Raw genomic sequence first — 26,849 nt, 5'->3', positions numbered from 1 at the left:
TTTTATGTAAGTACTTTTTGTATCTGCATAGTGCAGGTGGATGTTGTAGAGTCCTTTCACTTTTTTGTTCTTTATTGTGGATTCGTTATGTAGATAGTGCGTCTCTTCTGTACTTGGATATTTTTTGGCTGTTTTTTCCATGGAAAGTGTTTTAAAAGGAAATTTGAAGCTAATGATGTGGTGTTGTGGGGATCTCTACTGCCACATTGGAAATCTGTTCTTACGAAATCAAACATATGGTAACATTGCACCATATGTTGACTTTTATATATTTAGTAAATGCATAAATATGATATAACCTTTAAAAATTTCATTTTATTTTATTTTGACTGATAGGGCTTCATTTTCAAATGAAACTAAATTCTTCTCAAATGTGTCACATTATTGCATTTCCTGAGAAATCAATGGAACTTATTAGGATAATGTGAAAAATATTTTCTGTAATTTGTGTGCGCACACCAACAGATCTGGAACTGTGATGCATACAAGGAGATATAGAGCCCCTGAATGAAATGTGTACAATATGTACCTCTGTAACTGTAGTTGTTTAACAACTAAGTGATAAAGATTTGGGACCTATAGTGTGTGAAAGCTCAATTTGAATGCCTCCTCCTTTTTTTTTTTTTTTTTTTTTTTTTTTTTCCCTTCCTGTATTTTTTCTTTTTTAACTTCTGAACCTGGTAAATCACATTAGCATCTGCCTTGCTGTTGCCATACTATTAATGTTTCCCCTAACTGTGAGTTTTGTTTTGTTTCTTTCTCCTCCCTCTATAGAACTGATGGAAACAATTTGGCTGTCTCATACTAGGCCATTTCCAGTGTTCTCTTCAGATTTGAAGAGTCAAATTCAATATATTCCATCTTCAACTCATCTGTCTGCAGTCTTGTGAAAATTTGCATTCCAAGGAAATCCAGAGAACTGCACGACCTCTATTGAGAAGTGAATCATCAAGACCACTCAAGGCCAAATTCATTAGAAGTGATGGGTTACATACATCACGCAAAATAATTTTCATTCCCTATCATAAAACAGCACAATGATTCCTAACACATTCAGTTTACTTAACTTGTGTAGTGGTTCACGCAAAGATAAATTCTGTAGCAGGTAGCACAATTCCTATTGTGCAAACTCCAAACATAAGCAGTCCCCGTGGCTTCCCTCCGAAAACATTAAACGGATTAGAAGAGGAAGCGTTTCATCTCCTTCCTAACAAGCCCTTATCCCATCCTTCAGAGTATTTTGCTTAAATGATGAGACATCTTTTCTCTTTTTCAGTAATCGTCTCTGCAACAATTTCTAAGCAACCTCCTGCTTTGAGCTCTCTTCTACCTAAAGTGTACTCGCTGTTTGACTTCTGTTTTTATCTGAATATTGGTACAAGTGCAGAACATAAGAATATACTGGAGAACACAGAGGATCAGATGGGGAGCAGAATGACTAAAAAGATGCATACAACCTTCTTGATAACATTTATATCTATGCAGTAGTTAAATAGGTAGTGATTAATTTAAAAAAAAATACATTTAAATATGAATACACTGCTGTCTCATAGTTAGGCTGGAAATTATCTTAGTACCTTAAATTATTAGGATTCACTGACTGCAAATAGTTACTTGTTATCTGTTTAGCACAGAGTTGTAATTTCCAAGTAAGTATTCCTTACGAAGAGCGTCTTTCAACATCAGTCTTCTTACAAGTGTTCATGACAGTATTACTATCTGATGTAAGTAATCCTGCACGCTGAGGAAACAGGGCGCAGTCAGTTCTTTGGCTTCATGATGCTTTGCAAGGAAGTGCTTTGCAGGGTTTTCGTTGTTGCTTTGAGGACTCGGTGGTACAAATGGGTAGAAGTATGAATGATACACGAACATCAGGTCAGGCTGTAGGGGTTTTATACATCCAATTTATGGAAGCAGCAGTTTGTGCTTGCAGAAGGTGATCCTGAAAGCATAACCAGTGTGGATGGATTTATTTATTTATTTATTTATTTATTTATTCATTTATTTTTTGCTAACAGAGGTGGAAAATGGATGAGCTCAGTGAAATACACTGATTTCTAAATATACCTTTTCAAATCAGGGAGGTCTATCAGTCGTTAGATACACTGTGCTTACCATAGTAATCCTGTGGGTAACATAAGTCTGATGTAACTTGTTCACGTAAAATTTTGCTTTACTTTCAATTTACTTCTGAGAACAATTATTTTTATATACCTTTGGTGAACCACATCCACCAGCTTGAGCAGCGGAGATGGATAGCCTGATGTTGTCCTGTGAGCTTTCATTATACAGGCACAGATCAGCCTGCCACGTAGAACCACTGTAAGGAGGATTTCAGCATCTCCATCATATAGTAAGCTCCTGTCAGCAAGAAGATCCTGTGTGGTGATACACTTGTTAAATCTGACAAAGAGCATAGATTGCGTAAATCATGCTGTTCTCATTGATTATAGTCTGAGAGTGCATTAACCCTCCTTAAGGCTCCAGAAATCCCTTTCATCAATGTGAGTAAAACAAGAAAATGGTTAGTGAAGGCTTTTGTGGATTAATTCTTTTTTAGAGGACAGTGTTTTCACACATTAAAGCAATACTTAGACTTTTTTCCCCTTCCCTGAGCACTTGTTTACAATGACCCCTGGAAGGTTAATTTTCACTTATACTTTACAGGAGCATACTGACAAGAAGTTTGAAGTCTGCCTTGTGTTATGCCAACTATGTTAATTAAAGCAGTGCTTTGGATGCAGATAATTTTTTGAGTAGAGAAGAGAGATCCAAGTTTTGAGTTAGGAAGTAATTCCAACAATTACTTTAGACTTATTTTTGCAAGGTTGCTCTGGAAAGTTGTTCCTACTTGAGTATTTTTTGAAACTTTGCTTCTGATCTGTCTTGTTTGTTTTTTTTTTTTTTCACTGGTAGTTGGACTTTGCTGTTTGAACATTATTGAGGGAGGTTTTTTTCTCCCACTGAAAATGATACTCTCTTTCTGCTTGAGGAAATATGTGATTTACTCTATTTTTGAGCTCCAGGGCTGGTGCCTAATTTTCTTTTTATCGCATTCTTAGTTCTGTAGTAAGCAATTTCCTTTGGCTTCACTGAACAGAAATTCTTTGGAAATCATAATTATAAACTTTACATTGTGACTTCCTGCAGTTATTTTTAAGGAGAGAGATTATAGTGTGTAATTTTGGACTGCTTTTATTTTATTGTCTGTGAGTTTATTAATGTTTGTATATGTAGGGACTTCAGCTGATAGACTATCAACTAGAAGAGGGGCAAACATTATATATACAAGAATTCAAAATCAAGACATAAAATTGCCAAAGTCAAATTGCTAGTATACCTTAATCACATTTTTATCACCACATACTTCACTATAAGGAATGTATTTTTGGCCAAGTTTTATATGAAACTGATCAAGGCATCTCACAGCTCAGCAAGAAATCATTTATTTGTTACAGATTATCTTACTGCAATTCATAAGTGTTTTACTTCTTAAATATTGTGCTAAAATGTTTCTTTCGAACTAGCAGTCCATGCTAATAAATATTAGATTAGATTTGCAGGCAGGGTTGTAATCAGTTTGTGCTGCAGAGCCGTCAACCTGTCCAAAGATTTTCTACAGATGTAGAAATTCTTTACTAGGAAGACCTTGTGTGAGTGCTTTTGCCAGTTGCCATAGTCAGTTCTGTATAAAAATGCCCACTACTATTCCCTGTGATCCAACCTGCTCCTTGTTCCTTACATCTGTTGGGAAATGTATCACTTGAACAAAACATTCCCTCAGGCAAGGAAAGCCACCCTGGTTTGTCATTATAATATGTACCATTGATCTTAAGGAGAACCAGGGAAAGGAGATTTTGTTGGAGTTTTCCTGTGCTTCAGTGATGCCATTTTCATCCTCAGGGATGAGGAGCACTTGGTCCTGGAAGAAGACATTACATACTGTTTGCCATTACTCTCCACTTCCCCTTCACATTATGGTCTGTAACAATTTGGATTCATCTCGCAGCTTTCTAGCATGTTGGATCAGATGTGTTTGTCCTGGAGTTCCTCTATAATCAGCTGACGAGAAAATCCTACAGGCAGCACAGCTGACCCATCATGAAAGCTTACTCCTGCAGTCAGAAGTTCAGGTTTAATACCCATCATCCCTGTTTCAGTCCTTTATTTCCTTCTCTTGTCAAGATGCAGGTGCTGACTGTCACCTGCCTAGTTTGTGGGAGGCAAAGCACAAATGCCTTAGGGACTTCAAGAGAACATTACTCCTCAGGTTCTGCTTTTCTTTGGATAAGACATAAAAATGTATTATGAAAGGAACTCTGATGTGGAGTAGGAGGGCTGTTCACTGAAACTGGAGTAAAAAGGCAGTGAGTAGTCTGTGAGTAGTTTTAGAATTGTAGAATCATAGAATATCCTGAGTTGGGAGTGACCCAAGGATCATCAAGTCCAGCTCCTGATTCAACAAAGGGCTTCCAATAAGTCAGACCATATGTCTGAGACAACAAGAGAGACAAGTCTTTAAGATCCCCATTTTATTTAATTGTGGTACAACGATCGTTCAGTGAAGTCATAGCAAACCTCCTCTGTTCATTCAGGTTACTTGCCCATCTAGTGAATATATCTATAAATTGCTGAGTTTTATACTGGACTAGAATGTATTCCTGAGCAATGTTCCTTTTTTCTTTTTTTCTTTTTTGCTGTAGAGGTGGTTTTGCTTCAGTACTAATTTATATTTCTACCAGTGGAGCGTTCCAGGCCTGAATCTTCTCTTGCATTTATCTTTCAAAATGGCTGCTGCAGTGAATGGGCACTGAGTACAGATTAAGGGCATAGTCCGGTCAATATTTGCGAAGTACTTTGGAGTACTTGCGCACGAAAGGCAACACATTAGGTCAATATTATTTTTATTACGAGTTAAATCCTGAAATCTCTACTTCAAATGTTTGAATTTCTGAGCTGAGGAGATGTGTATATGAAAAGATTTTACTTGGACTGAGTTTGCTTGCTTACTTGTTGATCCCAAGTGAAGTGAAGATGTTTTTGTTTTGCTTGGCTGGGGAAAAAATAGCAACAGCCCTTCCTACCTGCAGTCTCCTTGTTTTCTAGCTGAAAAGAGCAGGCCAGCTCAGAAAAGGAAAACAAATTTGAGTTTGTTGACAGTTAGTAAAGAAGGAACAAATGGCTCGTGTTTTGACATTTACCAACAAACAGATGCCTTTTTAGGACAACTGTTGTTGTGTAAGCCAGATGTAACAAACTGCTTTTACTCTTTCCTGGGCACTGTTGTGCCTCAGCAGTGAGGCCATGTTACAGCCGTGCCCAGCAGTGACATTACACTCTGGGGATGGCTGTTTATTTGTGCAAGACTTGCATATTAAGTATTTGTTGTCAATGCTGTAGTAACTGTCAACCAGAAAAGTAAAATATCTTATTTTTCTTCCCCTCCAACCACTGATTAAACAGCAAGGGCATGCATTTGTGTTCAGCTGTTGAGGGGAGAAAAAGCCAGGTGAACCAGTGTAGTGTTGCTGAGTCCTTCCTCACCCCTTGTCTCCACACTGCAGCTCTCAGCTTGGGCTGGTGATTGGAAAGGTGAAAAGAAGCACTAAGAGGCACAGTGCCTTCCTCTCTTCTCCAGTCTTCCTATCTTTACATGTCTCCCCTTTTTCCACTCTCTGCAGTGAGTATATCATTTATCGGTTAATAAGTTGTCTGACAAGATAACCACTTTGTACCTAATTGTTCAGTTTATTTATGTATTATTGATGAGCCCGGTCTTGAACTCTACTTTCCTTAGAGGCTGCTTGATAAATCTGTTGGTTAATCCTATCTAAGGCGCTGAATTACCTGCTGTAGCATAATACATGGCACAGCTTTTACTTTGTATTCTTAAAAGGAGCTGGTTATACTTTTCCAGTGATCTGTGTTTAACAGTAAGAAATAAAATCAGATACATAATTCACATTGCTCCCTGTGTTAACAAAAGATCTTCAGTGATGCACAGCATGAAATACTTGCTTAGCTTTTAAATCAATGTTCTGACTATTTCAGATTGTAAGGGCTCACGCAGCTAAAAGAACTTCTGAACTGCAGAATCTTGATTATGTGTAAAGCTATTAGATGCGTCAAAACACTTATAGAACTGTGTATTTCTAATATGATCTGAATATATTGGGAAATTAGCCACATTGTACTTTCCAAGGCAGTAGTTACTATTGCAAATGAATGAATAAAACACCAAATGAATTTTCTATCAAAACATGAATCTAATGACAGCACCGTTTTTGACTCTGTTATTATTTCTGAATATTTGACTTGTAGACACTATAACGGAAAGTTGGGAGCATTAAAAGAGCTGTGGAACAAGAGGAAGAAACAATACGAAGCAGTGATACCGTATGACTAACTACTTATGAATTCAGCTATTAAGATTCTGGAGCCTATGCAGAACTTCACTGCATCTTAAAACCTGTCCTAAATGAATGGTACTAAACATATTTCTCGTGACACTGAAAGAGACTGTGTGCTGAACGTGTGAGCCTGTTTACTGAAAGAATGAAAGACAAGCAAGCTGCACGTTAAGTAGAGCTTCATTTACTTGGCTTGATTAATGGCTGTTCTTCTTGATGTTAGTTTTGAAATCAACTGAATTATGTCAATTGTTTTGTTGCTGTTTTGGTTTTGGGTGGTCTCATGTGGGGCCAGAAGGTGGACTTGATGATCAGGTTTCCAGGGAGACCCGAGAGCAGACTTCCAGTGTCCCAAGGGGGACTGTAAAGAAGGGGACACTCTTTATCAGGGTCTGTTAGGATAGGACAAGAGGAGATGGTTTCAAACTAAATGGGGAGTGATTTAGATGTGATATAATGAAAACACTTTCTACAATAAGGACAGTGAAGCACTGGAACGGGTTACCAGAGAAGTGACAGATGTCCTGTCTCTCAAGACAGTCAAAGTCAGATTGGACAGGGCCCTGGGACACCTGATCTAGCTGTAGGTGCCCCTGTTCATTTTAGGGCCATTGTACTAGGTGACCTTCAAAGGTTGAACTGAAATGATTGTGGGTGCTTGTGGGTCCCTTCCAACTTGGGATATTCTGTGATTCTGTGATACTAGCATGGATGTCAACCACTACCCTGACACAGGCCCCACTTGTGAAAAGGTGTTTCATTCTGATTTGTATTCTAATTAAGGAGAAATAATCGTGCATTTTTGAATAGAATCAATTAGTGCTTTGTGTGTATTTTTAATGTGAGAGAAGGAGCCAAATATGTTTTTCGTAGTGTTTATGCAGCTTTTGTGTTCCAGCTGGGGTTGTATATCTGCAAATTAGAGCATGATTTATCAATTTGATTTTCTGTATTTCTGCTTTTTTCTTTCTTGACCTAATAATTATAGAATTAAGATACTCTGTGTTTGGGAAGTTTACCTTAGAAATGAACTTGACCATGTGAAGAAAATGTGTTCTAAATGTATATATGGTAGAGTCATGATCTCAGGTACAGCCTCTGAAACTGAAGTGTCAGTGAGTTTCTCTTTAACTTCAAAACTGATTATATACATTTCAGTCTTCCAAACACAAAGAACACTTTCAAACAAAAATTATTCAAGACATTTATTTCAAGTGTAATGTGCACTCATTTAATGCTTTTTAGGCATAGCAGATTATGGTAATTTTCATGACAGATTTTTATCAAGTCAGAAGGATGATGTATTAAAAATTCAGCAGCTTATACAGAGAGGTGAGAGAATATAATACAGAACTCTAAAATGATAAGGCAGATTTTCCATGACATTAATGTTATACAGTACTTTTGCTGATTAATAAAATGTGTAAAGAGTCTGGGTAGGCTATGAGATTGCTGAAGTTAAACAACAATTATTGTACAATTGGGTAAAATAGAAGCAGACACTGTGATGCTGTGGGAAAATGAAACATCAAAAACTAATAAGCCATTTTTATGTCGTAAAAGCATAAGAACAGCTCCATCACGCTTTAATTATGTTGTTATATTATGTATTTATTGTAAAGTTATGTCAGCTCATTAGCAGTGGATATAACAATGATATTTATAATTACAGTGTATGCAAAGTTTTGCTTCTGTTTCAGTCACTGAATGCACAGACTGTGTGATATGTAAGATTATCCTTCCAAAAGCATCCCTTCTGAGATTTAAATATTGTTTTGACATCAGTGTCACGATCCACTTCAAAAATGCTCACACCCACTTTGTTTGGACTGATAGTTTTAATGCCAGCTGCTTTGCCCCAAGGGAGGAAGGGCAGGAGAACATGTGCTCACTTTGTCCACAACTCTTCTCCTAGACCTAGGTGAGTAGCTGTGTCTCTCTGAGCTGTGACAAACAAGAGTTTTTCCTTAAGAAATACTCAGGACCAGAACGTTGTTTCTCTTCAAAGCCAGAAAGACCAATACTAGCAAACAAATTCTGTGAGTGAGAGTACTTAGCTAGATACTAGAGAGCTTAATCCAAGTTGACTCTATCAAGTGTATTAGGAAAGTTCATGGTGATGAGAAGCAATATTGCAAGGCTGTCCTAAAACTACATAGCTGTGGTGCACAATTGGTATGTAAGGGAGGAGCAGAATAGGTCTGTACTGGGGCTTCCCACTGCATTAAGATCTGAGGAAACCCCAAAGTATGTTCTAAATAATGTTTGTAGGGAGGAAGAGGCTGATGCATACTCACAATATGGATGAACCCTGTATTGAAACTGTACTGAAAAAGTTATCTTGGAACAGAGAATTTGGATTTGTCTACAGATATGCTCATTTCGGACAGTATATGAGACGGTGAAAAGGACATCTGCAAGGTAGAAAGAACCGTAGAGGCCACAAATGGGAAAATGTTTTTTGGGGGGAAAAAACATGTCAGAATGTAAAAAAGTTTGAAATAAAGTGCCTGAAGAAGAATGCAGAGTATCTGTCTTAGTGTGTTCAGAGCTGTTATTGAAAAGCAGCAGTCACTGTTCTCCAGAATGGAGAGTGGAAGAATGGAAAAAGGTCATAATATAAACAGGAACAATGCTGAAGAGTTTGAACCAACTGGGAACCAACACAGAAACACCATTTCTGGAATTGTATCTGAGGCAGCATTTGGCATTAAGCCTTCACAGATGCTGAGTGAAACCTATTCTGTTATTATTCAGAGGATAGATTTGCCTGTCCAGGGAACTTTCTTCCAGCTCTAGTATGATGTTCTCTTACTGATATGCATGGATGGCTTCTTTGAAAGGCAATAGGTGTGACTCTGACAGAGCCAGGTCTGAGTAACTTTTGCTATCTGATTTGCTGTGAGAAATTCACGGCAGTAATAGATTCAGAATGTTCTGGTTGGGGAAAAACAGTAGCCTGCACTGAGAGTTGTGCTGTTACTGCAAGTAGGAAAGAGGAGGAGATGGAATATTTATCATCTAGGAAGAGTTTTGGTAGCAAGGTGGCAAGTACAACTGTAACTATATTTTAAATCCTTCTGAATTAAAACTAAATTGAAACTTGCAGTCTTTTTTTTTACCTTATCAGTTAAATCCATCAGATGTATACTGTATACATCTCTTTTAGTTCTGCTTCTGAGTGATATTTCCAACTTTTCTAAGCATCTCTACTTTTGAATGACATATTTTGAAACAGAATACTACAAACCATTCTGTACTGTCCTATTATTATTTCTCAGTTTGCCTGTAGAACATATAGGAAAACAATAAATCAGTGCTCCTTGCTTTGCCAGACGTTTGAATCTTTGTTGAACCTGTAAACAAAAAAATTATATTGCTTCAAATTCACTTAGACTGTGTGTGAGGCTCCTGGTGTTTACTTGATGCAGGCATGAATTTAAATATGTGTAGCATTCCTCATGAAAGTAATCTGTGGAATTAATGGAGTTCCTGTTATGCCAAAGTAACTGTGAATAGAAGTGGGATTGTCCATGTGGCTGCAGTAGTAGCTATTTTGCTGAACTATGATCATTTATCAGCCCTAAAACGCATTGTAATTGTCATAACAAGACCTTGTCAACAGATGCACGTGTTTTGCTGAAACTTAGCAATTAGTCATTTTTGTTACCACCATCTCCTGGTCTCAATTAGCTGTACCTAATAAGATCTTATCAGACAGCTAAATAATTTGGTTTACCAGATATTTAAGCTGATTATGTTTGGCAAGTACTTCACTATTTTATGGCTATTCCTGCACATTTCTGAGATACTGAGGCCCTATTTCATCACAATTTTTGAGTGCTTGGTTTTAAATAGTCCTACAGTCTCATCTGCTTTAACAGGGTTATTTTAATTCATATGCTCTAGTGACCTGCTGCATTAGTGCAGGGTTCTTAAATGATGAAGTTCTTTGTATACTTTTTAAAATTATAAATAGAAGTCTTTAGTGGCTTTATTTTCCTTATGGTTTTAATCATGAAGTGTAACAGTATGTGGATAAGACTTGCTAGTTATCTGATAACAGTCATTACTTTAAATTTCTGTCAAGTCATGGGATTTTCAGAATAATGGTAGAGTTTTGCTTATGCTTTTGTTGTTGCTGTTGTAGTAGCCCATTTTATTTCTAAGTTTCTTCCATGTAGAAGCAGATGTAGTTTCCCCCAGGAACTATATATACACCCCATTCACTCTATAAATAACATAGTGGGTCAAATTCTGTCCATGGGTCCTTGAACAGAGCTCCCACTGTAGTCATGCAAGTGAATGCTTTTGTCCAAAAAAAAAAAAAAAAAAAAAAAGCACAAAGATCTCTGCATGAGGATATATAAAACCTGCTTTTTTATTTTGTCATCTGTCTGTTCTCTGCAGATCCTTTCGATTAAGCTTTTCCACTTTATTATATTATTTATCATTTGAAATGACAGGACCAAGATGAATATCAACAAAAAATGACTCAAAGAATTAAGAAAGGCTGTGTTGTCTTATCATTCTGATTTAGCTCCCATCCAAATGGCGATAGCAAAATTCTCCTCCCTGTCCAAGATGCAGGATTAGACCTTGTTGTGAAATAGGCCAGATGTGTTGGGATTAGAAAATACTGCAAGCCTACCAGGTTAAACAAATTTTCTCAGCAACTGTGGTCTGAAAAATAAAGAACTACTCTTATTAGTTATTCAAACCTTTCCACCTTATCACCCTATCTTCACAGTGGGTGGTTACATCTATAATTTAGTGTGGATTGAGTAAAATAATAACAAAAGCATTTGCCACTTTGATCTCGATATGTTTATTTAACGTGTGTTCAATATGCAAGAGATGGTTTAGCATGGGAGTCCAGACTACACTGTGTAGTGGCTTTTTTTTTTTTTTTTAATTTTATTTAACACCCAAGGTTAAAAGGAGCAGGAGCCCAGCCGAGTGAGTTCAGAGTTCATCTCTGCGTGCTCACTGTCTTCCATTTAAATGTACACAAAAGACTAATACAGTACCCGCTCTCCCCTGGGCTGTCTTTGATATGTTCTGCTGTGCCTGGGCTCTGCCACTCCTCCTATCAGTCTGATCCTACTTCTATTAGCCCGCTGTGCTCAGCACTGTAACCTCATTCAGCTAGCTCTCTGCATGAAGGCTAACAACTTCAAGGCTCTGTCAGGCATTGACACATGCAGGCTCCAAGCGGGAAGCTAAACACCCCCCTTCACCTCCTCTCCTGTTCCACATTAACCTCTATTAAGTGCAGGAAAAACACAAATGCTTTAGTGCCATCATTCAGGTTTTAACTACCAGTGTATATTTAGACATTCAGTCGGTTTGCCACCTCTGAGAACATACTCAGGAAACTATGGTTCTTCCCCTTTCTCACAACCAGTGCAATAAATAGCGAGCTCACTTAGGGAACACAGCAATGTAAGGTCTAGTGTAGGTATTTATGACATAGATAAGAATCTGAAAGAAAACTTTGACACTGCTGCCTATACTCTTTGAAGTGATGATATGTCTTATAAATGGAAAATAAGACAAAAATGATCTAATTTTAGGAGAATCAAGTAGGGTATTTTCAAAACACTTCCACCTTGAAAGGCAGGCTGCAGGAATGGCATAGTGCAGTGCTAGCTTGCTATCATGCTTTGATCCAAGCACTGAAGCCTACACACATCAAAGTCATCTGGGTGCTCAGGGCAGAGAGAGTTTTGTTACAGTTTGTTGTGTTTTTTTTTCTCATTATAGACATCTGACAGCAGTTCTCTAGGAAGCAGCACCCTCACTGCATGCACTGCCTGCACCCATCCAGCTCATTGCTCACTCCAGTGAGCCATGGAGATTGGAGCAGATTCCTTCCTAACTCCACCTGGGAGCAGAAAGCACCTGCTGGTATCATAGCTACCTGCGAATGTGCCTAAGCAGGGCCTCCAATCACATTTTGACTCTCTCAGGAAGGGCATATGCCCCTTGAAGATGATACTTACCCTGCATAAAAGTAAAAGATGTGTCCAAGGCGGCAAAGGTGTCTGTTCTGCGACAAGAGGAGCAGGTGACAATATGCTTAGCCAGCACATCAATGTACTTGAATTAGTTAAATGTATCCTACCCAACATTCATAGTTTAGACAATATGTATGAGAACGAAAACATAGGATTCATAAGGGGTTTTCCTAATACTTCACTCTTGAATTAATTAAATTAATATAAAAATAATAATAATCTTGGGACACATCAGTTATTCTTTACTGCTTTGCATGAGAAACTTTCTGTAACCTGGAGGGCCCTTAGTGCTGTAAGCGGGACAAGGCTTCTCCATGACCTTCCAGTCTGCAGTGTTTGACCTGTTTTGGGCCATACAGGGACACCCAGCTCTGCAAAGTGGTTTAATTTCTTTTTCGTATGGTGCTGCGTTCAGATGTTTTCACCCAATCTCACAGTCTTCCAACAGTCTATTCTTTCAAAAGACATTTGTGGAAGGAGGGAGGGAAGATGGAAGAACATTGACAATCAAAGTCAATGATACTAGATTGTTTTCTGACAATTTTCCTGTGTTACTCCTTCAGCAAGGTGTTAAGCCCTTTCCTGGAAAGGTTGCCTGTCTGGAATATATTACTATAACCTGTCTTGGGCAAATTTAAACACGTGTTCAGTGCAGAATACAAAATGGAGTTTGGGAGACAAAACAGTTTCAATTTAATACAGATATGCCACTCTCCCAAACTGTATGGGAAAGGAGGTTTTCCATCATGCAACGCTGTTTACAGATCATCTCTTTTATGTTTGATAGTTCATAACAAAATCAGCTGTTTCTTTAGCCTGGTCATTTGTTGATTTATGTTGCATCCCATCTTTATTTTTGTCTCACTTAAGCATCTCTGAGGAAAATAAAACATCATTCTGTTTGTCATTGAGCCACCTGCAACAGACTACTCTTGTCATTTGGTTTAAAATGTACAAAATTACCTAGTTTTAAAGCTTTTTCAGTATTAGTGACTTCTAGATAATATTAGTAACAAATGGTATATATAAGCTGTAAGCACTAAGATCACTAAATCTCTAGAAATGAATAATCTTTTTCTGTAATGTTCTTCTGACGTTTTTCTAAAATATAATAAATTGTGTTGCAGGTCTATTAGAGCAAGGTGAGCTGTAGTTAAAGGGTTTGGCTAAAGCTTAAAATTTAATCTGGTTTCCAGTTCAGTCTAGGGTGGTAGAAATTTGTATTCAGATTACAATTAATAACACAGTCTTTGAAGATTGTTAAGATCCTTCAAAGAAACAAGGATGGCTAGTCCATGTGTCTTTACACAGCAGCTGAACTTATTAAATACAGCGTTTTTTACCAATCAGATTATTTCTTTCCTTGCTTCTTATCCTTTATTTCAGAGTATTTCTGCTGAGATACAACCTGTACATGAAATGCTGTGGATGGGTTGAGGGGAAGCAACAAGGGACAAGTTTATTTTGTCTTGAAAAGCCATATCTGCTAGTGTTCATCATGCTTCTATGCCTACACTGCAGCTGGACAAGCTGTAGTACTATCACATTGTGTTGCTTTCCAGTATAAACTAGGAGAAGTTTAGGTCAGCACTGAGGCAAAGTACCATGGAATTAATGTTTTTTTTTTATTTTTAACCTTAGGTAGCGTAACTATACCTGCAGAACTTTGGGCACATATAGCTACGGGTTTAAAGAGAAAGCAAATGGGCACTTCTCTCAGAAAATAGGAAGTGTGGCTGAAAAGGAAGCAAAATATACCCTTGCTTCTCCCAGCAACAGCAAAGTTGTGAAAGCAAAGTGTGAGGTAGCGAGGAGGCAGTGATAAAAAGAGGAGAGGGGATTAATTTTCCCTGTAATCCAGATAGCACAGATAACCCTTGTGATGAAGACAAAGTGAATAATGAACAATAAATATTCTTTAAGTTTGGTTCTCCATTTGATGATATGTAACCTGGTCATAATATATTTGTGACAGAGTCATATTTAAAGAGTAAAAGAAAAATAAAATACAATCTTTGCAGGCTCATTACTTCATAATCATCATTATGAGTAAATGCTGGCAGATTTGCCTGCGATGTAAGTCAGGGAATGAAAACAGGTTTACTGTCACTGTGCAGCTGATGCTGTGCCATGCTCATTGGAGACCGAAGTCAACTTTGGATCCTTGGCTAAATCCATGTCTGATAAAACAATCTTTCCATTCTGGACGTTTGCTGAACTCTATCACAGCTCTTGTAGCAGTAAAAGTCAGGCAGTGTTTATGTAAGTTTCTAACTTACATGAATAAATTGCATTTTATAGCACTGCTTGGATATTTTGTGGGTGTTGCTTGCCAAATGTCTTTCCAAATTGTCCTACAATATGGTTATTCTCTGGGCAATTCTTAATGACCATGTGATAGTGTTGCCTATATATTTTATTTCTAATAATTACTTAAAGTGTATGATGAATTCTGAATATACGCTGAAAACAGCTCCCAGTTATATATATTTTCATATTAAAATGCAGTCACATTCTTAGTTTACTCTCACCCAAACTTCTCATGCGGTTACACTTTAATATGAAAAGAAATGTTGTCAAGAGTAGTTATTATCACACATCAGAATATTGTATTAGAGTTCACTTTTAATAGATTAAAATGGAAGATTTTGAAGTCTGCCCTTAATGATACTGAATGTTCTTGGAGATGCACTAGGAAAGCTTTAGATGAAATGTCATATGATATATATACATCATACATAGGTTTATAAAAGGCAGTTCATTTAACTGCCTTTGCTTGTATTTCGTCTCTTGTTTGGATGAATCATCCACAGGTTAATTGATGCTTGTGCAGTCTATTTGCTTGAAATCAAGCACAGTGAGTAGCAGGGAAGTGTGTAGGAAATACAAGGTTCTTGTAGACATGGGATGATGATTAAAATAAGGTGATTTTGGTAGCATTATTGGAGCTGTCTTTGGGTCATATCCACAGACTTGTTGATTCACTGTCTACTTGGATAGGCTGCTTGAACTGCTGTCTCAATGCAGTACGAGGTAGGGATCTTACGACTTAAACTGTCCTGGAGGAGAATTAACAGATAAAATGGTGGAGAACCTGCAAGTTAAAAAGCAGTATATGGAGTGGTGAAATAAGTAGATATTGGAGAAAGTATTAATTTCTCAAGTTTAAGGGGCTTGTTTTGGAAGTTTGATGCACCTGCGATAAAGAAGTTATAGGATTTTCTAGCTGATAAAATTGTCAACTTTTTTTTTTTTTTTTTTTTTTTTCCCATGATATATTGTATCAGTGTGGTCTAGTCTGGTGTTCCTGGAGGTGACAGTGCACTGCATCAGCATCTCTGAACTTCTTTTTGTTATTGAAGGCTTGTACATTTTATTTTATCATGAATTTGTAGAACCATAAAATATCTGGAGTTGGAAGGGAACCACAAGGATCACTGAGGCCAACTCCTGGCTCCACACTGGACCATCTAAAACAAAAACTGTTGCTGTCAACCCAAATCCCCAGATTTGTTTCCATGGGGCTGTTCTCCACCCTGTACATATATCCAGGGCTGTCCCATCCCAGGCACAGAATCTTTCTTTCATGAAGTGGCCTGAAGTTGAGCCAGGACGAGTTTAGGTTGGATATTAGGAAGAACTTCTTTACAGAAAGGGTAGTTAAGTACTGGAATAGGCTCCCCAGGGAGGTGGTTGTATCGCCATCCCTGGTTGTGTTTAAGAGCCGTTTGGATGTGGTACTCAGGGATATGATTTAATGTAGGGTTTTTAGAGTTAGGGTTCTGGTTAGGCTGCGGTTGGACTTGATGATCTTCAAGGTCTTTTCCAACCTGGGTAATTCTATGATTCTATGAAACTTCATGCAGTTGGTGATGGGCCTATCCTCAAGTTTGTCAAGATCACTCTGCAAGGCTCCTCCACCCACGACAGAATCAGCAGCTTCTCCCAGTTTAGTGTCATCCCCAGACTTGCTTGGTTTACCTTCAAATCCTGTAACCAAGTCATTGTTGAAATCATTAAAGAGAACTGGCCCTAAAATGGAACTCCACTTGTGACTGGCTGCCAGTCTGGTGTTCTGTGACTCTTGGAGCCTGATCTATCTGACAAATGTTCACTCACTGCACTATTATCTGTTTTACTAGCTATATGCTGAACATTTTGTCCAAAAGGATACTGAGAAAAGTGTGTTAATGAAAGCTTTGCTACCAAAAATATTACATCAGCTGGCTTCTCTTGGTCAATTAGGTGAGTAACCTTGTCATAAAAGGAGATTAAATTTGTTAAACAGGACTTTCCTCTTATGAACCCGTATTGGATGTTACCAGTGACTACACTGTCTTTCAGGTATTTTTCAACAACTCCCAGAATAATATTCTCTATAATTTTGCTAGGCACTAAAGCAAGGCCTGTAATTACCAGGATCTTCTTTCTTGCCTTTCTTGAAAATCGGGATATCTGCTGGCTTCCAGTCACCTGGGACCTTCACAGATTCCTGAGACTGCTGAAAAATAATTGAGTGGTCTCTCAGTGATATCAGCCAGCTCTTTGAGTACCCTGGGATGAATACCATTGGGCCCAAAAACTTATATGCGACCAGCTGGAGCAGCAAATCCTACACAAGTTTGGGGTTGGCTGGGAGTTCATCATTACTACAGTCACAGTCCTCCAACTCGGGGCACCATTGTGCCTGGGACCCATCATCATGTTGAAGGCAGAGGTGAAGAAAGTACTGAATGTCTCTGCTTTCTGTGATCCCTATTTTCGAGATGACCATCCTAATTAAGTAATGGACCAAGGTTATTTCTGGACCTCTTTTTGCTGTTAACGTACTTTTTTGAAAAGACCTTTGTATTGTCACCCACAGTAGTGGCTGGCTACCAGTCTAAATGGGGTGGGTCATAGAGGTCATCTGTATTCCACACTTTTTTGATAGAGATGATGAATAAACTCAATACTGAAGTAAACCTTTTCTTTTCTTTCTTTTTTTTTTTTCAACAACTTTGGTTTACATAAATCATAATTTCCTTTAGAAAGATTTTAGTAAACGTTAATAACTTATTCCTAAACAACTGCTGTAGAAAATGTATGTATATATGCTTTCTCCTTCAAGTTTACAGTTGGTTTGCAGGCTTGTGTCTGATGTCTTCAGGACCACCAAGGAGTCATGTACCACACTGCACTTGTGCTGTAAATGTTTTTACATTTACAGCGTTTACTATAGCTGTAAATGTTGTACAAGTACTAACACGGGGGGCACTGTTAGTGCCATCTAATACAGCCTGCATTCTGCAAAACACTATAAAAACCACATTCCATCTTATTAAACCATACAACCTGATATACACTATTTTATGCATGCTTCTAACTAAGTTTAAATAGTACAGTGACTAAATTCCATGCTCAAATATTGGAGAAATTAGGTAATAAATCAAACGTCTTCTGGGAATTTTTAGATGTTAATAGGCCTCTCTGATTTTGCAGACATTATGTATCAATATATTTTCTGAGAATTTACCCTATCAAACTTATCCAAAATGTTGCATAAAATCATTTCTCATTTATCGCAGTAAAGGCTAGGAGGTTTAACTTCAGGTATGGGTTGTTTTTGTTTTTTTTCTACTTTCATTGAGGTGTAGTTACTTTAAGTTTGCAGACCATATTAGAACTGAAGAATTTCAGAGCTAAATAGAGGGCCACGAGCAATTGGAAATGCTGAGATTAAAGATCCTACCAGTGCTTGGAGCATTGGTAGTAGCAAGACACTGATCAGATAGATAGGAAAGTGGTCCAAGGACAACACAAAGAATGATGCACATTTCCAAGGTTCATGGAAAAATGCCTTTAGCTAAATTTTTATGTCAATGCAGATTTGGTTATTGCAAGCTTGGGAGGAAAGACAGACGGCCAAACATCCAAAGGAAGGAAACAGTAGTATACTGAAAGATTAGTATAGTTCACTAAGAGTCTTTTCTCAAATCAAAGGCTCAGGTGTTACAAAAGGCAAAAAAACTTTATTAAATTAAAATTATAAATTAAAGAAAGCCAGGTGTCCAATTAACAGCCAAAGAAAGAATTTTATGCAGGATTATTGCAATGGAGTATATCATATATGAATTATGGCAATGCTTGTAATGCAGAGTAGCAAGTATATGATTTTTACAAGGGAAATTAAAAATGGGAAACTCAAGGAATCATGGTTTCTAAGACAGGTATAACCACCATAACTAGCTAATTTAACTAATTAGTCTAATTAATTAGACTAATTTTAGTCTGTTCACAGTATTTCTCACAAATATGATATAGAATGCATTTTTTTCTAAAAAAAATATATTAAAATTAATTCTAAAATCTCCGAGAAACCATGACTTTGTTGTTGATAAAATGCCTAATTAATATCTAAAATGGGAACCTTATTTCAGAAGTGTATTCCTTTAACTTCCATCTCTCAACTCTAAATCTCATTACGTTGCTGTCAGAAAGACTGACGTTTTGCTATCAGACATCTTTCTGGAGTCTAAGTACCAATTGCAGTGATCAGGGCACTTTTCAGTCTTTTGCCTGACGAAGTGAATGAGTTGAGCCCTTGCTGGCCTTATACTCAAGTGGTTGGTTTCCAATAGCAGGCTGTAAAATACCTCCTCAGAATTTGATCTTTCCATTTATTTTCTGGGGAAAAAATAAAGAAACAACCTTTTATTCCATTGTTCAACCAATCCAAATGCTGAAAATGCTCTCAAAGATTCTGCCTTGAATGCAAATAAATAGGAATGCTTTTGAATGAGGATCCTGAAAGAAATAGTAGGTATAACCAAAAACAAAACAAACACACACACACAAGAACAAACGAACAAAACCCAATAAAATAAACTTGAATAAACAAAAAGGTAGTCAGTCCCTGTTTTTAAGGTCCTTAGCTAACTGCCTCTGTTCCACCAGACTTTAGAAATGCTGAACTTCCTATGACAGATCTGTGTCTCTAACATCATATTTTCCCTCCATGAAAACAGGGATTCTAACAGATAAGCTGTGACTATCTCTTAAGTTGCTGTCCAGGAAGGGCAGACCACTGTCTGCTGTGCCAACAGCTCGGACATATTCATTTTTTACTCTTGCTGTTACGAGGCTTGTAGCCTCTGGCAGAAGAGGGAGAACAGCTGAAAGCTGAAACCTTTACAGCTGCTTTAGCAAAACTTGTGGAATTATCTGTCAAAGCCACAGTCTGACTTTGTCTCCTTGCGGGTAGAATATCCTGAAAGCTCAGGTTGAAATGAACAATGTCCATAGGAAATTCACTACCACCTTCTGTAGGAGTAAAGGAAGCTCAGTCCGTGTTGTTGATTTTTTGAAAATGTCTCTGCATCATTGAAAATAGCATCTCATTTCCAAAATGTGTCACTCTAAACATTCACAGAAGGGGTCAGGTGTAAGTTATTTCAAACAGACCTTGTAACAGCTGGAAATCTATGGTTGATGGCTGGTGATGGGGATTCCCGCTGTTGTGAATTTCTACTTGAAAGGTTTAAAAAGATTTTCCCTACTTTCTGAATGGACGCTGGTGCTGTAGTTACCCTCTTGGCACTGCCACATGAGTAAGCATGGCAGAAGTTCTGTGGGGGCATTTTCCAGATGGGAATCCAATCTTAATGATTCAATGATTATGTAAGAAATCAGTAGTTTTATACTTCTTTGTGTTGTTATAGGATGAGGCTTCGGTTCTGACAGTTTTTCTCCACCTAGACCCGCAGTTTTTAATCATTTCCTTTCTATCACATTTTTGTTACTTTTTAATTGCAGTTGAGGAGAGAAAAAGAACAAGAAATTGCTTCGTATATGTTACCATGACTGGTATTTAACATTTATTGAAGGATATTTTTGCAGTTCTAATTATGAAAGTTCACTTTATTCACATGTTGAGCAAACTATCCTTTTAAGCTATGCATTCTGGATATACTGTTTCATACATTCAGATGTCTGAAAGCTATTTGGAAATGTATTTTCTACTTTCTGGTATGAGTACATTTCAGTATGAGGGGGCTTAATTTGTTTTGAAATCTCAACTCTTGTTCTGTTCAAAAGATAAAGTTGGAATACATTAAGATGCATTTTAGTGTGGTTTCTATTCTCATCTTCCTTTTCCCAGTAACTGTACAATTCATTTAGCACTTCATTACAACCAACAGCAATATGTATACATGATGCACAAAATGAGCCATTTTGTTTTAAAACAGATTGCAGATGAAAGGGAACCATTCATTTCTTGCTTGCTAGCTGTAATTACTAGAGCGCTAATTACTCCAAATCACTGACATCCAGGGTCAATAAGGATGACAACAGGAACATCAAAGACAAGATGCACATGCACAATTAGAAGTCTCTAAAATCAGGCTATAATATTGGTTTATGGCTACTCTTTTTTTTTGTTTGTTTGTTTAGTTGGTTTTTTTTCAGTCACTGATGAAAAATATTCTAGTTTTCTAAATGTTTACTATTATTTCCTTTGCAGTTTGACGGTGAGAACATGTACATGAGTATGACAGAGCCGAGCCAGGACTACGTGCCAGCCAGCCAGGTGGGTTAATTAATCTTCTCTGCCTTGTTTCAAATTGTAATTAAACAAATTCAAAGAATTGCATTGCAAATGAGTGGCACTATCAGTAACTGCTGCAATCAGGAATAATCATAATTTATAAACAAAGCGTTTAAGCCTTGTTTCCAGTTAATGAGATAGAGTTGATAAAACAGCAGAGTTGGCGTTTGTTGAAAGATACTACCTTGTTTCCTCTCCAGAATGCAAGCAGCTGTTTTGCCAGCATGATCTTTCCTAAACAGTTGTTTTACCTTCAGGAAATAAAGTCTTTACAGGTGCATGTTATTTGTTTATCTGACTGCAGACAAGTTAATCATTATAAGCTACACATGTCACAAATAGCTTTAATTACCACTCCTAGGCCAGTTGTAGTTGAAGAATTGCATTTTTAACACTAACGGTATGGCTTAGGAGCATTGCCGATGTTACAGCATTAGCAGTGGGGCTAGGGAAAATGGCTTAGTCTCCTTTAGCTTTCAGCCCAGAAGGTTCACTGTGGTGCAGATATTTGTGAATATTTTTTAGTCCCTATTTTGGGGAACCATACTCTAAATTCTAGTACTGGATGTGTGCTTTAAAATTCTTTCACAAACATTTCCACTTGAGCCGTTCACTGCTATAGATTTCTATAAATCTAAATAATTTAATTTCTTAAAATGCCAAGTTAATTCTGTGTTAGTACATGATGGTGATACTGGTGCTGGTCAGTTACGCTGTGCCAGGGAAATCAACCTGTGTAATTGAACTTGTGGTCTAGGTCATGCAGTGTCTCAGACCAAGCAGTGGCTAGCGTGATACACCTCTTTCCAACAAGACTGAGGGATAACGTGAAGCTCTCTTATTAGGTGGGAAGTGCATTTGGCTGCAAAGTAAATGTGTGTAGGTGAGCTGGGTGTAATTTAGAAATCAGCAGCTCTGGAAAGTGACAGGACACTCAGATGAAATGTCCTCATGAAGTGGAGTTCTTCGAATGGTCAAAACAGGCTACTTAGTCAGAGCGCATAGAATGCAGTTGCACTTGTGGCCTGGGAAGCAGGAAGCTGTGTGAGATGAATTGTACTGTTCAGTCAGGACGACCATCTTCAGAACGTTCCACCATGTTGCTTCCAAGTCTTCTGTTGAAGTTATTGTCAAAATACCTTTGGAGACCAACTGTACTTTGCATTTATGATTTGTACATGATTCAGCTTATTCGACTAAGAACTCTCCAAGATCCAGAGGTAGTTTAGAACAGAATTGTTTGATTAAAAAATGAAAAATTATATTATTAATTTTTCTCCTACCATTAATCCAAGAACTGTACTGACAAGTTTTAGTATTATTATTAGATTAAAGCAGCATAGTATCATCTCATTTATGCCTTAAGGGTTTTGAAGTGCAAGGGCTAATTGAATTTGTTTGAAACAGTAGAAATACAAACTCTGTGAATGATTGCTGTTATAAGGCAGCTGCTACCTCACAGAGAATCATTACATATATCTTAAATAGTTTTGAACAAAGAATTGCAAATCTACATTATACATCAGAATTATTTTTCTGCAGTTGATATTTTTGTACTGTGTGTGTGCATGTAGTTTAAATAATTTAAACAGCATATTGAAAAATTAAGAGCATAAGTTTTAATCTTTTATGCAGTTTCTGCATGTGCTAACAAGGCTCAGATCCATAGAGATATTTATGCATCTAACATGTGCTGATTTTAATGGGTTCTTAAGGTACCTTTAAAGATCCAGGGTTAGATATTTTAAGTGCAAATGATTTTGTCTTCAAGGAAAACGGTCTTTCAGTTCTGACATTTCCAAATTCAAAGGTGTTAGAAAACTGTTTACTTAATAAGGGCTGGAACCAGTAAAGGGCTTATATACTTAGAAACTCACTGTGGCAAAGCCTAGCTTTTGGGTGTCCAGCTCCTGAGCGGAATTTAAACCCCAGATTACTTGTCTGAACTCTGTCCTTTGCTGAGCAATCCATGTGGCAAGGAGCTACTACAAAAGCCAGGCACACACAGTGCCCATTTAAGAAAAGTTATCAGCCTTCAGTTGTTGCACTGTCTGTTCTCTCCTAATGCTGCAGACATCTTACACCACTGCAGTGGATTTTTTAAGGGAATATATGTGAAAGCCTGTAATAATAATTTAATACTAAAAACCCCTAATCCTAGGAGGAGGAAAATGGTTGGGTATTGGAAATCCTGCCTCTCTCTTGTTTAGTTAATAAACTGCATAAGAAACCTTCCCAAACCTGTTCCTGATGTAGGTAACTGCTGGTAATTCTTTTAAGGAACGGAGCAATTCTTTGTTGATGTTATTTGATAGGTCCTCGCTGACCACTGTAATGTGATGCAGTTCTAATCTCTGGTGTAAACATTTAGTGGTCACCCAAAATTAGTGAACTGGACACCATTTAGTAGCCAGTGTGCTGTTCAAGGTGGATTATTTTTCAGGAAAAGTAAGATATTCACTGCTGTGAAAATAAAACATGAAAGACTGGGTGTGTTACAGGATAGGGTGAGGAAAAAGGAGGAATATGACTATATATCCTGATTTTTTCTATTTTCATATCTATTTGCTCGTTTTCCTCTCATTGTTACTGCATGTAAAAAAACTCTAGTCCTGTAAAAAGAGATGAGGAAATTTTCTCTCCCAAATAAAACTCTAGTCACTTAATCCACAGAGTTTTCTGTTTCCATTTTCCAGCTGTGCTCACAAGTTTTGAAGTTGCATGACTTCAGGGAAAGGAGTGCAGGCTTCTTCCCATCCCCAGTAACTCAAAAGTTCCCTTGGGAGGTCAGAGGTGAGGATTAGAAACCAGTCAGAATAAGTGAATTCAGTTGTCTGCTTCGCTCAATAGATGCACATCTGTTAACAAAAATATGAATCCCATGTTAGGAGAGGCTGTATCAGAAACTTTTATTTAAGCTCTGATCATGATGACTGGGTCAGGTGTGAGCATCATTTTCTGATTTCAGAGTATGACCCAGCTTATTTTGGAGGTATGTTGGCAGACTGGGTCATGATACAGAGCATCAGAGAGCAAGGAATTTCCTTTAATCTCTCATCAGGATTACATGACTAGATAGGCAAGATTTTGGGGGTCTCAGTACATGCTGACATACATCCTTTCTTATGGGTCCAACCCTGAGAAGTGAGCTTTGCCTGTTTTGCCTTTCTAAGCCTTATCTCTTCTCCTAAGATGTAGCATTTCAAGAGATCTGGAGGCTATAAGATGAAGTGTGTTGCAGAATGAAATAAAATGTAGGCATCAGGAATGTTGCAATTGCTCCAAAAAAGCTAACTTTGCACTTCAGTTCTTTTTGTTTATTGTAAAGTGTTTATATCCAGAACAAACATCACCTTATATTATTTTAAGGGTTTTAATCAATGTATTGCCTTTAGGCTAACATAAATAAAACCTCAGCCATTGGACAGGAAAAAGAGAGTTTTGCTCCTTTTGCTGTGTAGCATCAAACATCTGCATAGCTTGGTAATCCAAGACAAGTTGGCTCACAGCATCCCTCAACAATTATCATTTCTGTTCAATTTTCAAATCAGTACATGCTTTGGGACTTATAGACTAAGTTGCTAAGTAGCAACATATGGCTCACCACTGTTCCTGTGATGTTGCTGCAAGCAAATAGCATAATTCTATACTTGAAATGATTTTTACAGAAAGGCAATGCTGGAGCTGAGCCAGAAGTGTAAGTATACAGTAAAAATTAATGATATTCTTTTAGACTGTCCCAAAAGGCTGTTTGGCAATGTTGTCTCTGTGTACATTTTATATATACGTGTAAGTACTGTATTTTTGTTACGATATATGTAGCACAGGACTCTGCACTGCAGGCATCTCCTAAATGAGTTATGCCAACCATATTAACAAACATATATAGTAAAACTACATGACATTTTCACTACTAATTGCACTTCAATTTGAAAATATTTATCATTTTAAAATAAAGCTATGCCAACTGCTCTGCATTTCAAATTCTCACAAATATATTGTTTTCTCCTCGCACCTATAATTGGAATCTTGAAGATGAATTGTTCTTCATGTAATTTCTCCTCCTGTAATTTGTGGGTCTTGTACAATACAGAATAAAATTATATTGTTTATTTTACATTTTTTTCCTGGTCCCAATACATAATGTAATTCAGGACTCTTGTACAGAGCCTCAGTGCTCTTCTAAGGTTTCCTTAGGCTTTATAAATATTTAGATGTGATCCAAAGGGAAGAGAGAGGAACTGACCTGGAGCCAGTGATATGGGGCAGTATCTCAGTTGCCCTTATGGGAAAACATGAGCTACCTGAGGCAGAAGGGTAATACTCTTTGCACAGAGAAGGTATTTTCCTCCTTCCCAAAGGTATGACAGAGACACCTATGCATGACATATGTACATATCCTTTAGCGTAGCGGGCACTAATGATGTCAAAACTGTAAAATGCACAGGGTACATTTTACTTTGTACAGCTCCAAGGTAAAAATAGATAGAACAACATCTGAGAAATTTTTCATGTTATTAGGAAAGTGTTCCTCTGCCTTTTGTTGCCATATGCACAACTGTAGATTTATCCCTAACCTCCTATTTCATATTTATATCCTAATTACTTATTGGGTTAGGTATTACTCATATGAAGTAGGAATGGATAAATGCTATATAGTAGATGTCCTTTCTTGTTCTCTGTTGTTCCTGTCATAGAATCAGATATTAACTTAGGTTGAAAGGGATCTTAAAGATCACCTAGTTCCAACACCCAAATGTGGTGTGGGCATGGTTGCCACCCACCAGCTCAGCTGCCCAAGGCAGCATCCAGCCTGGCTTGAGCACCTTCAGGGATGGGGCACCCACAGCTCCTCTGGGCAGCCTGTGCCACTGCCACATCGCCTTCTGAGTGAGGAATTTCCTCCTAACGTCTAACCTAAATCTCCCTTATGTTAGTTTGAAATAATTCCCCTTGTCCTATCACTATCAAATTATGTAAAAAAAAAAAAAAATTGTCTTCTTGCTCATAAAATACCCTCAAGTGCTGGAAGGCTGTAACGTGGTCTCACTGGATACTTCTCCAGGCTGAGCAAGTCCAGCTCCCTCAGCCTGACTTCGTAGGAAAGGTGCTCCAGCCCTCTGATCATTGTCATGGTCCTCCTCTGGACCCATTGCAACAGCTGCACATCCTTCTGATGGTATGGGTCCCAAGGCCTGGATGCAGTACTCCAGAAGGGGCCTTACAAGGACGTAGCAGGGAAGGATACCCAACTCCCTCACCCTGCTGACCACTCCTCCCTCTTTTGTTGCAGTGCAGTCTTTCCAAAAGGCTCTTTGTCCTGTAGTGATACTTCCTCACCATTACGTTGCTGTTGTTGCAGCCATCAACTTCATACTGCAAAGCCCGGTGCAAAGTCTGTGTGTGCTCCAAAGAAGATATAGCTCAGTTCTCATGGTTAGAGTAGTCTTCTGTAGGTTGATGGATACACACTACCTTGGAGTGCAAGGTAATCCTACCCAAAATTTGGGAAGCCTTTCCTTTCTCATTAATAGAAAGGCTTCACACTGAGAGGGCAAAGACGCTTGATCAGTCTGCCGGTTGGCTGCAATTTAGTGCTCTTGTAGATCATACCCGCCTCTTTTCCTGGTCCACTATCTTGTGCATCCAAAAGTACAATAACAACAGACGGGAGTTTACTTCCTGCCCCTCCATTTCTCTGTAGTAGCTGATAGAAGCAACTTTCCAAAATATTGGGATGTAAATTTAAATTCATTCAGTGAAAGAAAACCAACAGAAATCACTTTTATATTCTGAATGAGTAGTTGAAGAGAAAGGTGATGTAACCCTTTC

At 37.8% G+C, this 26,849-nt stretch overlaps 1 protein-coding gene across 2 annotated transcripts in view; it reads left to right on the top strand.

Annotated features, from left to right (window-relative positions):
* TOX (thymocyte selection associated high mobility group box) overlaps positions 1–26,849 on the top strand; it is a 216,222-nt gene that overhangs the window by 93,065 nt on the left and 96,308 nt on the right. For both annotated transcript variants that reach the window (XM_015855652.1, XM_015855653.2), the window contains exon 2: positions 20,934–20,999. In XM_015855652.1, coding sequence (XP_015711138.1) covers positions 20,934–20,999 — 66 coding nt within the window. The remainder of the gene's footprint in view (positions 1–20,933; positions 21,000–26,849) is intronic.

This window comes from Coturnix japonica, chromosome 2, assembly GCF_001577835.2.
Source record: "Coturnix japonica isolate 7356 chromosome 2, Coturnix japonica 2.1, whole genome shotgun sequence".
NCBI lineage: Eukaryota > Metazoa > Chordata > Aves > Galliformes > Phasianidae > Coturnix > Coturnix japonica.
The sequence above is the reverse complement of the archived record's forward strand: the minus strand, read 5'-3'. Positions and strand labels throughout refer to the sequence as shown.